The sequence below is a fragment of the Miniopterus natalensis genome, chromosome 3 (genome assembly GCF_054644295.1).
Source record: "Miniopterus natalensis isolate mMinNat1 chromosome 3, mMinNat1.hap1, whole genome shotgun sequence".
NCBI classification, from domain to species: Eukaryota; Metazoa; Chordata; class Mammalia; order Chiroptera; family Miniopteridae; genus Miniopterus; species Miniopterus natalensis.
Genome location: NC_142083.1, coordinates 97106846 through 97123239, shown reverse-complemented (window position 1 = coordinate 97123239; position 16394 = coordinate 97106846). Strand labels below are relative to the sequence as shown.

General features: G+C 51.4%; 2 protein-coding genes across 2 annotated transcripts; one reads left to right on the top strand and one right to left on the bottom strand.

Annotated features, from left to right (window-relative positions):
* Positions 1 to 3635: 3635 nt before the first annotated feature.
* On the bottom strand, positions 3636 to 7722 carry CDIPT (CDP-diacylglycerol--inositol 3-phosphatidyltransferase). The gene is made up of 6 exons (XM_016218547.2): positions 7616 to 7722; positions 7388 to 7522; positions 6538 to 6691; positions 5998 to 6079; positions 5506 to 5587; positions 3636 to 5370 (listed from the first exon to the last, which is right to left on the bottom strand). The coding sequence occupies exons 1-6, from the start codon at positions 7656 to 7658 to the stop codon at positions 5225 to 5227; spliced, it is 642 nt and encodes a 213-aa protein (XP_016074033.1). The 5' UTR covers positions 7659 to 7722; the 3' UTR covers positions 3636 to 5224.
* Positions 7723 to 9106: 1384 nt separating this feature from the next.
* LOC148093587 (putative protein T-ENOL) lies at positions 9107 to 15654 on the top strand. Its single transcript, XM_087815789.1, has 5 exons — positions 9107 to 9202; positions 9456 to 9606; positions 9871 to 9904; positions 10093 to 10150; positions 15361 to 15654. Exons 1-5 carry the CDS (start codon positions 9122 to 9124, stop codon positions 15394 to 15396), a joined length of 360 nt encoding a protein of 119 aa, XP_087671915.1. The 5' UTR covers positions 9107 to 9121; the 3' UTR covers positions 15397 to 15654.
* The last annotated feature ends 740 nt before the right edge of the window (positions 15655 to 16394 follow it).

Here is a 16394-nt window from a genome sequence, read left to right as displayed (position 1 = left end):
CACCTTCCAACAACCTTCCTCCAATTCAAGGCTTCGGTGACCTTGACCTTGTCCCTGTAATTCACTCACTCAAAACCTCCCTTAACTCCCTCGCCTCTCCCCTCCCGCCCTGACTGGCTGGGTGTTGCGGGAGGAGGAACATGCCACATGCTGACTGATCTGATTTTAAACTCGTGGCAACAAATTTCAAGGAGGCCTAATGCCCTCTGACTATACTTCTTGAGCTTGCGCTAGATCCCCTTCAGGACAACTCTTCCCACACCCTCTCCTCTCAACCTTCCACACCTTGCCCGCGTTCTCTCACCTCTGAGAAAACAAGTAAATTGGGCAGGAAGGCCTGCCCCACCCCAGCAAATCTAACGAACTACAGGCATCCATTCTCTCTGTCCCCCCTCCTATTCCCAAGGAGCCTCGCTCCTCCTCCCATGGGCTCTAGGTCCCCCCCATCTCAAGTCCTGCATCCACTCCTGCATCCATCACCTTTCTCTGCCGCCCCAATTCCTCCTCCCCTGGATCACTGTCACCAGCACACTAACATGCTCCACTCTTCCCTTATAGAACCAACAGGTAAACTCTCCCTCGGCCGCACATTCCCTCCAGCTGCCACCCCTCCTTTATTTTTCCTTCACAGCCAAATTCCTTAGCTCCAGTCCTCACCTCTCATTACCTCCTCAAGCCACTCCAATTAGCTTTTGTCTCCACCCCATGCTTCATGGAAACTGCAGCATCGCCAATGGTGTCCCCGTTGCTGACCCAGTAGTTAGGTTCTCCTTGTTCAGCCTCTGCCATCGCGCAACAGCGTCCACCCCTTTCACACGGGGTTCCCGTGACACCACCCTCTCCACTTTTCTTTCCACCCCACTGGCCACTCCTCAGTATCCTTGCCAGCTCCATGTCCTCTGCTCAGTCTAAATTGTGAGTCACCCTGGACCCTGATCCCTTACTCAGCGACATTCTTGGCCAGTCTCCCGGCTTTAGATCACCTCTATGCCACCGACTTCAAAACCCATTTCTCCATCTCAGACCTCACCCCTGAGGTCTGGGCTCATTTCCATTGATGACTCAGAGTCCCCATAGGAATCTCTAATGGCTCTCAGGCGTGGCCATATGACTTATCAGGCTCTGACCAATGAAATTCAGGGGAAGTCCCATCACCGTCCTCTCATCTCCCTTTTCCCTGGTGACCAGCAATATTCCATGTAGGGGCTGCTCTATCAGCCTGGGTCCCAGAGAGAAGAGTGGCATGAAGCAGAAACAGCTCACCCACAGGAAACATGCAGCAGGAGCAAGAAGAAAATACCTGCTGTATTACATCCCTGAGATTTGGGGGTGGGGCTATCACCGCAGCACAGTCTAGCTCATCCTGACTACGTGCAGCTCACAAAGTTGTGAGATACTAAAAGGTAGGAGAGGGGGCTGCTCTTTGAACTGTATGCATGAAGAGGGGCTCAGCACGGCTGTATGGTCAGGGAGACAAGATCTGCCTCCCTGACAGGAAAGCAGGCCCTGATAGAAATACAGTGGATTCCAGCTCGCACTGGAGCAGATTCTGTCAGTCCCTGGGTACCAAGCTTATCCTTGAAGGTCCCTTAAACTGCCCATAAAATACGGAACAGTGTGATTTCTGATGAAGTTCAACACGGCCTGATTTTCTCCAGCAGTGGAGCAAATGTCTTTCCTTGGTTGAATACCAGATAAAGGAACGGCTTTGTTTAAGGGCTCTTGTTAAAGAAAAATCTGTCTTTAAAGAGCAAAAAGCACACTCAGCATGGTAGGATGGTATTTACCAAATCTATTTTCTCTCCTTCCTAGGCACAAACTCATCTCTACTTCCCAACCTCCCTTGTACACCGATGTGGCCTGTGACGAAGTTGCAGCGCAGGCAATGCCAGCGAAGTATATGTGCCCATTGTCTGCCTTTCCAAACAAAGCGGTGCGCACCCTCCAGGGGCATCACCCCTGCCTGCCCACGCCGGCAAGATGGGAGGGGCCCGAGGGCCCAAATCTTGTGTCAGGAGAGCTGCTTCACAATCAGGAGCACGGATTAGGGCTTAACATGTTAAAAATAAAGTTCTATCATCTTTGAGGCACCATACATCTTGAGGTTTGATACAGCAGTTAGGGCCCCTTTAACTAATCACAGTATGAGAGCCAGGAGGAGACTCAAGGCCACCTGAGGGAGCAGCAGATTCAAGGTGCCCTTCCCGTGACCTCTCTGAGGCAGAGCCCCTTGAGGGGAGTGAGCCAAATAGAATGCATTGCATGGAGGTTCTTCATTTAGCCTGAAAGCATAGCGTTGAATTCCAGAAAGTGATTGCTGCACATATCTTAATCCATCCCGGGGGGGGGGGGGGGGGGAGTATGTGCCTATTCTCTGGGTGGCTTACCAGACTGGGTGGCTTAAAAGCAACAAAAATGTATTTCCCCCAGTTATGGAGGCTGCAAGTCCAAGATCAAGGCACCAGCATGGTCACGTTCTGGTGAGGTCCCTCTTCTTTTTCATAGCCAGCACCTTCTGGCTGTGTCCTCACATGGTAAGAGAGCTTGCAGGCCTCTTTTAGAAGGGGCAATAACCCCATTCATGAGGACTGATGACCTAATCACCTCCCAAAGGCCCCACCTCTAAATACCATCACATTGGGCATTAGGTTTCAACGTATGAATTTTGCAAGCACACAAACATTCAGACCATAGCAATATGTGATGACTCCACTACATCCCCCTGACCAAATATAGTGACTCCAATTCGGCCCAGACTTTCCCTGCCCCCTCCTCCAGGAGGTCCCAGGGCCACCTGATCCTAGGCTGTAAAATCAGGCTTGTCCTCTGCAGGTTCCCCCTGGGATGTCTGACCACTGGACATGGGACTGTCTTCAGTGCTGGCTCCTCAGGCCTCGGCACATGCTGTACTTGTGTGGAAGATGCTCACACCCCGGCCCAACTCTCCCTTTTCTTTTTCTGGTTGAGTAGCTGAATTTACAGTTAGACTCCAGACATCACTGTAATTGGTTAGGGCCCAAGAGCCAGGAGCCCTTCAGGGACAGAGGTGCTCAGAAGCCTCATTGGCGGGAGTCAACTCAGGAAGGATGGTCGTCTCACACCTTGACTGGGAACAGGCTGGGTAAGGGGACACCTGCAGAGCTGGAGTGATTCAAACTGTGAACCACCATCTTCCTCAAGTATGTGTCCCTGCCACCATCCTATGTATCCAAGAATCCGGGTGACTTACTGCAGTACTGTTCACGGTGGCAGAACCGGATTAAACAAATAATGGAACCCACCGCCGCCAGTAAGACCACGTACGTGGACTGCTGTGTGGTAAATGCTAAGGCTCTGGAGTCAAGCTCACCAGGTCGGCCTCCTTTTTAGAACCCCTTTCCTTTTTGGAAAATGGGCAAAGCTTGTTGCATTTGTCTAGTACACAGTGCAGTGTAGGCGTCAGGTGAAATGGGGCAATACAAGCAAAAAGCACTTGGCACAGCAGTAGCTTGTTAGCAGAACAGCATATACAAAATACTTTAAAATATGGAAAGATAGATGTGTAAGCATGAAGAATTTAGACACATAAGCAATGAGTAGCAGTGGTCGCTTCTGGGGAGAAGTGAGAGCTTAAGGTGGTAGTGGACTTCATCATCCTTTTTTAAAAAAAAAATGTTTTTATTGATTTTTGGAGAGGGAGGGAGAGAAAGAGAAACATCGATGTGAGAGTGAACCATCAATAGGCTGCTTCCTGCACGCCCCCTACCAGGGACCAAGCCCGCAACTCGGGCATGTGGCCTGACCGGGAATCGAACCAGCAACCTTTTGATGCACAGGACGCCCAACCAACTGAGCCACACCAGCCAGGGCCCACCCTTGTATAGTGTGCAACTGCATTTTCTTACCCTGTGAATATTTTGCCTATTATTTTGAAAGATTCCTTCAATAGCTCCATGTGGCCCTCAGGATAGTCCAAATGCCCTACTGGGCTCCTCAGGCTGCCTGATGGCTCCCCCAATTTCTCACCAGTTCTCCACTCCCCCAACCCCCAGCACGTACCAGCAACATGATTATATCAGGTTCCACTTTGGAAACTTGCTCTCTGGCCTCCGTCCTCAGCTGAAAACCAGCCTTCTCCTCTGCATTAACTCTTCTGGCCCCAACCTCTACCAGCTTCCTAAGATGCCACACCCTTCACTGGCACCTAAGCAAAGCAGTACAGCAATACCTGCTCCAATCCCCCAACGAACACCTCCCTAACTGCTGGACTCCTGCACGCCCCCTATCGGACTGTAACCTCCACAGTCCGAGGGCTTAGCACAGGGTTGAGGCTTAACACACACCTGCTGGATTTCAGCTCTCTTGGACATGCAGGCCTCCTGGCTAAGCTATTATAAAATGGATAACAGCTGCAAACAACCCCCAGCACAGGGTCTGGCATATGGTAGGCTCAATATAGTTTTAAAAAGGAAAGCGATTGCCAGACAGCAGAGAAAGCTCAAATGATAGGGGTAACTGTTAGGGGCAGATGCCCAGAACAATGTCTACCATCCAGTAGGGACCCAAAAACTGTTTAAGGAGCACAGTGATCTTCAACCCTAGGAAGAATCAATCACCTGGAGTTTATTAAAAGTGCAGACTTCTGGGGCCATCCCTAGAGATTCCAACTCTGGTGCCACATCCTAGAAGCTGAATTTTTAAAAAATACCCCATAGGTGGTCTAAGGACTGCGCTGAGAAACCAACTTAACTACTTGTGAATATTTATTAAGCAACTGCGATAGGCCAGGTTAAGGTTAATCTTCACTGTAGGAATAGAGAAGAAACAAGAAAAGTCAGCGCTTCCTCTGGCCAGGGGCAGAGTTCCGATCCCCTGCCTTTTGGGAAACTGGCCCTTCCCCCATCTCCCTCACGCAAGTGTCCCTAAAGTCTTGGGCCAAGCCGGACCCCAGGGCTAAGCCAGCTCTCAGATAAGCCTCTTAGCATCCCAGAAGCACTGGGGCTCCTGAGCATCCGTCCTGATCTGGAATCCAGGGGTGGGACTGGCCTTCAGGATTTCATGACATCACTGAACATGAAATCACTTCAGGAGAACATGACATCACTGAAGAGGCTGACCCCCTTCCAGCAGGCTGGACAACATATTAGGAAGACATGAGCCTGGACCTCCTAGGAGGGAGAGGGGAGCCGCGTGGCACAGTGAGCCTCCCAGGGCAGGTGGGCAGCCAGAGGCTGGAACTCCAGGGTCACTTCTTCTTGGCACGGTCTGCCGCATCCAGGGCAGCCATGTTGCGGGCAGCTGTGATCAGGTGGATGACACTGATGAGGGACTTGAGCAAGGCGATGGGGGCGGTGATCCACAGTCCCATTCGGAAAAGACCCACAGAGCCAACTGTGGGAAGGGAAGCAAAGGCAATACTGAGAAAATGGGATGGAGGTGAGGGAGGGGGCCCAGAAGTCTTTGGCCTTCATCTCCCCGGGCGGGCCAGAACCACCCCACCCTCTAGCCCAGCCCCTCATTTCCTACCTAAAGGTCCCTCGGAGAAACTGAACAGGTAGAGGAGGCAGTAGAAGAGCTCATTTCCAGCACACAGGGTAAACAGGGCAGGCTGCACAAACAGCAAAAAGGCTGCTTAAACAGGACCGTGGGCGTGTGCACAACCCTCCCCCAGCACACACACAGGGACAAGGGGCCAAAACTCTGAGGATGGGAGCTGGAACTGTACTGGGGAAATCGGGGTGCAGCTGCGGGGAGGAGTAAAGAGCAACCTCAGCATATTACTCCTTTCTTTAAAAACCACCTACTGCGCGCAGCAATTCACATAGGCCCTCCCCACTAATCCCACCCTCCCCCATTCCTCAGCTTACGGGGCTCTCTTCCCCTGGGTTGGTTATCCCTCCTTTGTGCTCATAAGCTCGCCTCTCCTAACCTGGGACCTCGCCTCTCCTAACCTGGGACTGGGGCCAGCCCAGGGTTTGCCTAAGCTGAGTAGGTAAGGGAGTGGTAGGAAATGCTCACTCTGGAGGTATAGTAGATGCGAAGCACTGGATTTCCAGACAGGTCGATCATCTTGTGACTTTCACTGCCTCGGACCACAGAACTTTGGGAGAAAGTAGAGGAATCCATGAGCGTTCATTACCACTGCCACCCATCTATTCCTCAGAGCGACCATTACGAGGAAGGTACTGGGATTGCCTCTGTTGTACACAAGAGGACCAGGAGCCCAGCTGAGGACCACTGTCTTGCCCAAAGCCACACAATTACCTAGTTGGGGGCAGAGTCAGGATTCAAATGCCACATTCAAAAGCCCCCAAACCCCTTCCTAAGAGCTGTTAGCTATTTGGAATCCTCAAATATCCAATCAGAAGCGTTTTAGGGATTGCTTATTCCAACTGCAAACGGGACTGAAGCTGACCCAGAGAGACTTTGCCCTTCAACAAAGCAAGCCGAAAAGGAACCTCTCAAGAAGCCTGAAGCCAATCCTGACACCCTCCCAGATAGTCTCCCTCCCCACTGCAGTGCCTTCTTCAGCTGATCAACAACCCCAGGGTCACAGACCTGTGGAGGTGCAGCCAGTGGCTGGCCACATCCAAGCTCATGCTGAGCTGGAAGAGAAGGGTGGCGCGAGGGTACAGCAGGGCCAGGTTGACCAGCAGACACATGGTGGAGCAGCGGTCCGTCAGCATGTCCAGCATGGCCCCAAACCGGGTCCCTGAAAAACGGGGGCTATTAGTTGGAAAGGGACTGTTAGGGGGCAGCAGATCTACAACAGGGGCCATATTTGGTGATCATTCTGATGCAAAGCCTAAAAGAAGAAAAAATGTCCACCATCCACTGCCTGGGGAGGAAAACAGGCTGCTCTCCATGGGGTATGAGGTCAATGGGCAAGGGTCACCATGACATGAAACGAGAGAGCGGAAGAGGGAGTGAGAAAGCTAGTTTACAAGTAACTCATCAGTCCCAGAACCAAGGGTCCAGGTCTCAAGACAAGGAGACTTGAAGTCCTAGGGGAAGTCGTGGAGGTGGGCCTGGAGGGCAGGTTCGGCCCTCCAGGGGCCAACTCCCTTCCCTCTCCAACCTCCCTCTAAACGGGCCTCCTGGAATCAGGACTGCTGTGCCTGGCACACAGTACATACCCAGTAACCACCACCTGAAGGGACATTAATTCAGAGACCTCCAGCACTGCCACCTGCAGCCTTGCTATTACAGCCCCGCACTATCAGTGGGTTCTTCTCAACAGCCAACCTAAATCCCTTCTGCTACAAAACCAGGCCATCAGTTCTGCCTTATGGAGATGGGAATGATGGAGTCCTCTGATTCCAGAGCACCCGCCCACCCCTAGGTCCTGAGGAGACAGGAAAAGGGGGCAGTGGGTTGTTGTGCCTCAAGGTCGGCTGGGAGTTGTCACCTTGATTAAGGATTCGAGCAGCGTATCCATCGAAAGCGTCCAGAAGCCCGCTGAGCAGGTAGAAGGAGGAGGCCGTGAGGGGGCAGCAGGGCATGAAGTAGAAAGAAATGATGGCGAAGACAATCCGGGCATAACCTTGGGATGGCACAGGGAAGACAGGGCGGGATCAGGATGGCTGCCCAGGGCCCCGCTCCCTGCCGTCCGCCCGGAGCCGCGGGCAGCACTCACCGATTAGGTTAGGCACAAACAGGAAGATATTTTCGCTGGGCATCGCGGCGGCCCCCTGGCCGCCCGGGGCCCGATCCGGAGGTGCCAGCTCTGTCTCGGCCCCGCTGCGCGGCCTCGCCCTCCGGCCTGGCGCACCGGCCGCGCCCACAGCGAGCGAGACCCCGCCGCCCCCGCCGGGCCCCAGGTGTTGAAGCTCGCTGCTGGCGGGCGCATGGGCCGCCCCAGATGTGCGCGGGGCGCTGGGGGCGCGCACACCCCGCCCTGCCTATGGGCGGACCCTCCCCTCCGCCCGCCCCGCGGGCGCTGCAGCCTCCAGCAGCGGTCCCTCCTGCTCCAGTTGTGTTCAGCTTCCGAGAACCTACTCTTCTGCACTCGTACTTCCGAAATTGGAGAAAGGAAAGAGAGGCTTTAAAAAATGGCTGCGGCCCCTTTAAGACCCGCCTGCTTCCTTTTCCTTTTCATCCCTCCGCCCCTTTCCATCGGCTCGTACCAAAGTACAGAGGGAGAAGAGGGGGCAGGGAAGCGTGGGCGCGGAACGGAGGAAGGAACGGCACGGGAGAGGCCCAGAGAGCGGCAGGCCTGGGTAGGTATGGCTACTCTGCTTCCTGAGGAGGGTGTGGCTCCCCGGAGACAAAGATAAGGAGGAAAAACTCCGCCCTCCTGAGTCTCCGCGTCCCCAAGAGGCCAGGTCACGTAGTACAGTCCGCATGGTTTTCTTCCCCGCCCCGCGGCCGCCCCGCTCTCGCTGGCCTCGGGCTAGAGAGGCTGAGCCGGCCGCGGCGAGGCCGCTGCTCGCGTGCCCCTAGTGGTGGGGGAGTTAGGTCCCGGGCTCCACCCTAAGCGACGTTCCCTTCCCGAGCCTCCCCAGCCTCCGGCGCCGGGGTCACGGACCCCAAGCGGGGACCTGGAGGTGGGTGGGGGAGAAACTGGAGGAGCGAGTGCTACAGGGTGGGAAAGCGCCCCCCCCCCCCCCCCCAGTCCCGGCCTTGGGTTCTAGAATCCCTAATCTCCTGGCAACGGGCTGCCGAACCGCCAAGGGTTTTTATAGCGACGGGTAGCGGCGCGACCCCCCGTTCCCCCTCTTCCCTTCCTTCCTCCCCCACCTCACCTCCCCGTCGCCAGCGACCTATAATAGGGTCTCCTTAAACCTCCCCGCCTTCCCTGCTGCCGAGTAGCCCAGGATTTCAACCCATCTGCCAGGTCGGGGGCGGCGAGCCGGCCGCCTAACCTCGGGAGGGGCTTTGGGTGGGAAGGAAAGAGAAGCCCCGGGCGAAGCGGGGGAGGGGATTGTTGTGGAACTTCTCACCCCGGGGAGATTTAAGGCAACGATTTTGTTACTTTCTTCAACCCCAGCCCCCAGCCCCCGCCACCCCCCAGGGGGGACTGAGACGGGATGGATTGTCTGGAGGCCGCCTTTAAACCTGGGCGTGGGGAACGGTGCCGGAAGGGGCTCGGGAGGTGGGCTGGCTTCTCAGCCTCACGGAGGCTCCACCCGCCCCCAGGGGGATGGAATCCGCGCCCGCCCGGAATAAGGAGAAGCGGGGCAGCGGGCTGTCCCAGGCTGCGGCGTCCCTGAGTGGAGGTTTGGTGAGCATTGGAGGCGGCTGCTGGAGGGGCGAAGTGAAGCCAGAGCTCCTAGGCCGAGGGCCCCCCGCTAGACTAGCCCACAGACCCCCGCGCTCGGCCCCAGGCCCACTCCCAGGGCCTCCTGGGCCAAACCTCAAGGCCCAGCCCTTCACCAGCAGACTCCTTAGGCCGCAGCCCCAGCCTGGGAGCCGCCAGGCCCGTGCTCCCACGTGGGGACTCCCAGGCTGAGCCCTTCCGACTTTCCCTTTATCAGAAGGCTTCATTGTCCCGCTCTGAGGAATTCCTGACCCGGGTCAGCACAGAACTCACCGATGAGGCCTTGTTTACTGCTGGCTACCACATGAACCCCGAGCCCACCAAAGAAAAACAGACACAAGACCAAGGGACTCAGATATTCAAACACGGTGATCCCCCCACGTCAGGACCACTGTGTCCAGGGACTCTTTCCAATAACTCTAGTTCCAGTTCCTGACTCCCTCCCAACCATAGCTGACTTCTCCAGGAGTCTGTGCCCATGTCACAGCCAGACTACCCCCGACCCACTAACCCAGCACCCACTCCTCACTGCTAGCTAAGGACCACCTCAGCCCCTTCCTCCCCAGCCACATCTCTTCCTGGCTATGTAATTGGGGGGTAGTAATTTCTCTGCCTGGGGCCTCCACTTCCAGAGTTCTTCACCAAGACCCAAGGCACGGACACTAGGTAAGTGAGGCTTCAGGGGAGATGCCCTTTGTCCTGGGAGAAAGATGAGCCTGTAGAGGGAGAGAGTGAGGGTTTGACAACATCCCAGCAGGGTAGGGGGATTTTAAACCATTCAGCCCTATTCTATTCTGCTCTGACCCTCAAATTCAGAGTTCTCATCCCTCTCCTTTCCCTTCCACCATCTTTAGCTCTGACAGAGACCAACTCTGCACCAACACACACCTTCTGCCATCCTCTCATGACAAGGTACGTACAGAGTCTCCGGATGACAAGGTCATTCAGTAGTAACCAAACATTCAGAGTCGGCATGATATGTCAGTCCCTGTTTTAGGAACTTGGGACACAGAAGGGAATGATACAGTCTTTGCTCTTGTATGGTTCAGAGTTTAGCGTGGGGCCAGTCAAGTGTACAGCCAATTACAACAGAATTTGGGTGAGTGCCCATAACAGAAATGGAAACGGGAAGAAGAGCACTAATCCCAGCCTTAGTTGGGACATAAACAAAAGGAGTCATGGGGCTTCCTGGAGGAGATGTCACCTACAGAAAGAATTGGTTAGTAGGAATATTCCAAGTGGCAGGCTTGTGTGAGCAAAGGCACAGAGGCGAGTCTCAGTAGATCAAGTGTGAGTATGTGTGTGTGTTCTTGATATTTTCCTAGCCAAGGAGTCATTGAAGAGTTTGGATCAGGGAATTTTATATCGGTCATTCTGGTGGTCAGTGGGGAGAGTGCACTGGAAAGGGGAGAGACCAGAGGTAGGGAGGCCAGTTAGAAATTATTCCAAGAGACTAAGCTGGAGATGATTAGATCCTGAATTGTCACAGTGATAGTAGAGATGAGAGCAGGGGCAGATATAAGAAATAAAGATCAGCTCTAGCTAGTCTGGCTCAGTTTCGGTCTGTGGACTGAAGGGTCCTGGGATTGATTCCAGCTGAGGGCTCGTACCTCGGTTGCAGGCTACACAGCAACCAATTGATGTGTCTCTCTCACGTCAATGTTTCAGAAATCTCTCTATCCCTCTCCCTTTTTCTCTCTCTAAAATCATTAAAAATATATTTTAAAAAATAATAAAGGTCATCCCAAAGCAATCTTATATATTCAATGCAATCCCTATCAAAATACCTGTGGCGCCTGGCCGGCACGGCTCAGAGGTTGAGCTTTGACCTAGGATCCAGGAGATCGTGGTTTGATTCCCGGTCAGGGCACGTGCTGGGGATTCAGGCTTGAGCCCCAGCAGGGTGCGTGCAGGAGGCAGCCGGTCAGTGACTCTCATCATTGATGTTTCTCTTTCTCTCTCCCTCTCCCTTCCTCTCTCTCTCTGAAATCAATAAAAATATATTTTTAAAAAAAATACCTATGGCATTTTTCATAGAACTAGAAAAAATTTTTTTAATCCTCACCCAAGGATATTTTTTTACATTGCTTTTCAGATAGAGTGAAAGGGAGGGAGGGAGAGGGAGAGGGAGAGGGGGCGAGAGAGAGAGAAACCTCAATGTGAGAGAGACATATCAATCGGTTGCCTCCTGCATGCATCCTGACCAGGGCCAGGGATCAAGCCTGCAACCGAGGTACGTGCCATGCCCTTAGCTAGAATCGAACCCAGGACCCTTCAGTCTGAGGGCTGATGCTCTAACTACTGAGCCAAACCAGCCAGGGCAATTCTAAAATTTATATGGAACCACAAAGGATCCCAAATAGCCACAGCAATCTTGAGAAAGAAAAACAGTTGAGCCCAGCTGGGCGTGGCTCAGCGGTTGAGCATCGACCTAGGATCCTTGCGATTGGGGTTCGATTCCTGGCCAGGGCACATGCCCAGGTCATGGGCTTGATCAATGACTCTCTCATCATTGATGTTTCTGTCTCTCTCTCCCCCTCTCCTTTCCTCTCTCTGAAATCAATAAAGATATGTTTAAAAAAAAAAAAAAAGAAAAACAGTTGAAGGAATAATGCTACCTGATATCAAACTATACTACAAGGCCATGTTAATCAAAACAGCATGGTACTGGCATAAAACAGACACATAGATCAATGAAACAGAATAGAGAGCCCCCAAATAAACCCACACCTGTATGGTCAATTAATCTATGACAAAGGAAGCAAGAAATTACAGTGGAGTAAAGACAGTTCAATAAATGTTGTTGGGAAAACTGGACAGATACATGCAATAAAATGAAACTAGACCACTTCCTTACACAAAACACAAGAATAAATTCAAACTGGAATAAAGACTTAAATATTAAGACCTGAAACCATAAAATCTTCTAGGAGCAAATATAGGCAGCAGACTCTTTGGCATTGCTTTTAGTAATTTTTTTTGGATATATCTCCTTGGGCAAGGGAAACAAAAAATAAATAAATGGTATTACATCAAACTAAAAGTTTTTGCATGCCCAGCTGGGCGTTGCTCAGCAGTTGAGCATTGACCTAGGATCTAGGAGATTGCGGTCCGATTCCTGGTCAGGGCAGATGCCTGGGTTGCGAGCTCAATCCTCAGTTGGGGACCTGATCAGCAGCAGGAGGCAGCTAGCTGATCAATGACTCTCATCATTGATCTTTCTCTCTCTCTCTCTCTCTCTCTGAAATCAATAAAGATATATTTAAAAAAAAAAAAAAAAGTTTTTGCACAGCAAAGGAAACTGTCAACAAAACAAAAAGACAAGCCTACCTAATGGGAGAAGATATCTGCCGATGATATCTCTAGTAAGGGATTAATATCCAAAATTTATAAAGAATTCATACAACTTAACACCATTAAAAGCAAACAATCCAATTAAAAATTAGCAGAGGACCCGAACAGTGCATACAGATGGCCAATAGACGTGAAAAGATGCTCAAAGTCACTAATCATCAGAGAAATGCAAATTGAGACTACAATAAGGTATTACCTCACACCTGTCAGAATGACTACCATCAGTAAATCAACAAACAAGCGTTGGCCAGGATGTGGAGAAAAGGGAACCCTTGTGCACTGTTGGTGGGAATGCAGATTGTTGCAGTCACTATGGAAAACAGTATGGAGGTTCCTAAAAAAATTAAAAATAGAACTACCTTATGACCCAGCAAGTCCACTTCTGGGTATTTATACAGAGAAGTAAAAAACACTAATTTGAAAAGATACATGCACCCCAATGTTCGTTGCAGCATTATTTACAATAGCCAAGATACGGAAGCAACCCAGGTGCCCATCAATAGGTGACTGGATAAAGAAGATGTGGTGCATATATACAATGGAATATTGTTCAGCCATAAAAAAGAATGACATCTTACCATTTGCGACAACATGGATGGACCTACAGGGTATTATGCTAAGTGAAAGAAGTCAGACAAAGACAAATACCACATGACTTTGCTTATCTGTGAAACCTAAAGAACAAACAGGGATGCCAGATGGGAGGAGGGTTGGGGTGAGGTGAAAAAGGTGAAGGGATTAAGAAGTACAAATTGATAGTTACAAAATAGTCATGAAGATGCAAATAAAGCACAGCATAGGGAATATAGTCAATAATATTGTAATAACTATGTATGGTGCCAGGTGGGTACTAGACTTATCAGGGGGATCACTTTGTAAATTGTGTAATTGTTTACCCACTGTGCTGTACACCTGAAAGTAATATAAAATAATTTTGAATGGAAAAAGAAAAAAAATAAAGACCAAGAAGATTAAGTTTGGTAATTGATTAGAAATGTTAGTGGGGGAAATTCATTAATCAGATGACTGCCATATTTCTGATTTGGGTGGCCTAAGTCTGATGATGTCATGCTTCTGTTCAGAACTCTACAATAGTTTCCATTTCAGAGTAAAAGCCAAAGTCCTCCCTGGCTTACAAGGCCCTACATGATCTCGCTCCTCCCCCACCCCATTGCCCCTCTGACCTCGTTGCCCAGAACTGCCCCCCTGGTTTACCCCACTCGCGGTCATGCCATCCTTCTCAGTCCTCCTGGAGCGTGGAAGTCATCCTCCCACCTTTGAACAGATTGAGTTTGAGGTACCTGTAGAAACTCCAGGTGGAAATACCTTGTAGCCAGTTGAAAACATGGCTTCAAACTCATTGGAGCAGTCTGAGCCGGTGATAGAGATCTGACCCGGGAGGGAGGTGGCACATGAAGGGTGTGCGATCGCCCTGGGCAGGGTGGGGGTGGTGTACAGAGCAAGAAAGAGAAGGAGCTGAGGATGGAGGCTTGGAGAACCTCTGCTTTTGAGACTGGCAGAGGCGGGGAGAGGGGCCCACGAAGAAGACAGAAGAGGAACTGACAGTCGCCGAATGTTTATTGAGTGTCCATGTCTCATGTCCAGCAGGCCATGGGAATACTCATGTCTCTGACCCAGGCTGCTACTTCAGATGTTCATGACCAAGACCAGAGGCAAATACAGCTGACAGCAAGCCATTGTTCTTGTCCTCAAGGAACTTTCTAGTACCTTTGGGACGTTTGATCTCTCCCGATTGGGCTTTGAAGCAGCTTGAAGTAGCAAAAAAGCCCGGGGCCTAAGTAGCCATTTGCTATTTACTAGATAGTTAGCCTTGCGCAAGTTGCTTCCCCCTCCCCCATGTGTCAGATGGGAACTTTGGACACAATGCCCCATGCGGGCCCCACCATCCCCTACCTCCCCTTCCCACATGGTACTTGAGGATTTCATCCTGAGCTAAATAACTCCCTCACCCACCTGCCAGCCCCGATGGTCCCGGGAGACTCCCTTATCAAGAAAGAACAAAGCGGCCTACAGATCCTCCAGTTCCCCCTGGAATTGTAGGGCATTGTAGGTGGGCAGATGTTGGGTGGGGGAATGAATAGATTGGGGAGGGCGGGTAATGGGCAAATGGTTAAATTCACTGGACGTTCAATAAGCTCTTGCTATGTGCCAGCACTGCTCTAGGAGCTGGAGTGTAGAAGGGAGCCGGATAGAGGGCCTGCCTTCAGGAAGTTGAAATGGGGGGTGAGGGATTAAATGGTAGAGAGATGGGCGAGCGGGTGGGTGGGTGAGGGCCAGATGGATGGGCAGAGTGGAAAGTTGGGTGGGGAGTGACGGGTAGGTGTGTGGGTGGACGGATGGAGGGAAGGAAGGAAGGAAGCAGAATGGTGAGTGGATGGATGGATGGGGAATGGCAGATGGGGGACGGGCTGGATGGATAGATGAAGACGGAAGAATAAAAATGCATGAGCTGACGACCACCTGGCTGGCTTGGCTCAGTGGTTAGAGTGTCAGCCTGCGGACCGGAGGGCTACCAGTTCAATTCCGGTCAAGGGCACGCACCTTGGTTGCAGGCTTGATCGCCGCCCTGGCCAGAGGGTGTGTGCAGGAGGCAACCAGTCGATGTGTCTCTCTTATATCAATGTTCTCTGTCTCTCCCCTCCCTTCCGTTCTTTAAAAATCAATGGAAAAGTATCCTCAGGTGAGGATTCACACACACACACAAAAGCCTTGGATCTAAAGAGTCAAAGCTGCCTTTTCTTTTCTAGGGAGCTCTGCCTAACAGCTTGACATCTGGAGGATGATCCCAACCCTTTTTGGTGCTGCCCTTGGCCTCTCATGCCCTCCCCCATTCCCCTCTAGAACGTGCCTCAAAGGTCCTCTTTCACAACTCATCAATCACTTCAGTTTGGGGGGGACTCCTGGTCATGAGCAGCATCACCCCTGAAGCCTCCAAAACAATCTGGAACCATCACAGCTTTCCACTCTCGGCTGGCAAGGACACCACCAGAAATCCAAGGCCTTAATAAAGAGACGGAGATCCTTCCCTCCTCCCAACCCAGGCAGTGCTCCAGCGTGACTTCTCTGGCAGGAGATGTGGGAGGAGTGTCCTTTTTCCTTTGCCAGATGTGTGAGCATATTATTGGAGTGGTTTAAATTCAGGGCTTTGTCTGTCTCCTAGCCAAACTTTAGCACCTTAAGGTCCAGGCCTGTGGCATCTGAGGTCTACCCTTGCTTCTGGTGCCCCTCTGCCATCAAAATCAGTGCTGCAGTCCCCCCTCTGAGCTTTGGGGTCTCATGCCTATGGGGACATATCGCATCCATTACTAGCCAGAAGGCCGTTCAGTAGGCTTTGTGAAGTTTGCATTTACATCCCAGTCTGGCCACTATTGTAGCTTCCTGAGGAAGTCAGTTCACATGTCTGAGCCTGTTTCCTTAGCTGCAAATGGGAATAACTGTCTCACAGGGTCCTTGTGAAGGTTAAAAACAATGCATACAAAGTGCTTAGCACAATGCCTGGCACAGAATAAATGCCCCGAAACTTATACTATTATCAAGATCAGTTTGCCTTGTGCTCTCCTAAAATTCAACCCCCTTTTGAGTATTTCAGTATCTTTTTGAAGGTCCTAAATGTTTAATTGTATTTAAATATAAAATTTTAAGTAAAATTCTAGACAAACAGGCTAGAGATTCCTTATAATGTTCAAAATTAAAGTAGAAAATGACACAGGATACAAAACAAGCTCACTGTTTGTGACATGCTGCAAATATGACCAATACTTGGTAGACCCTTAAGAGCAGA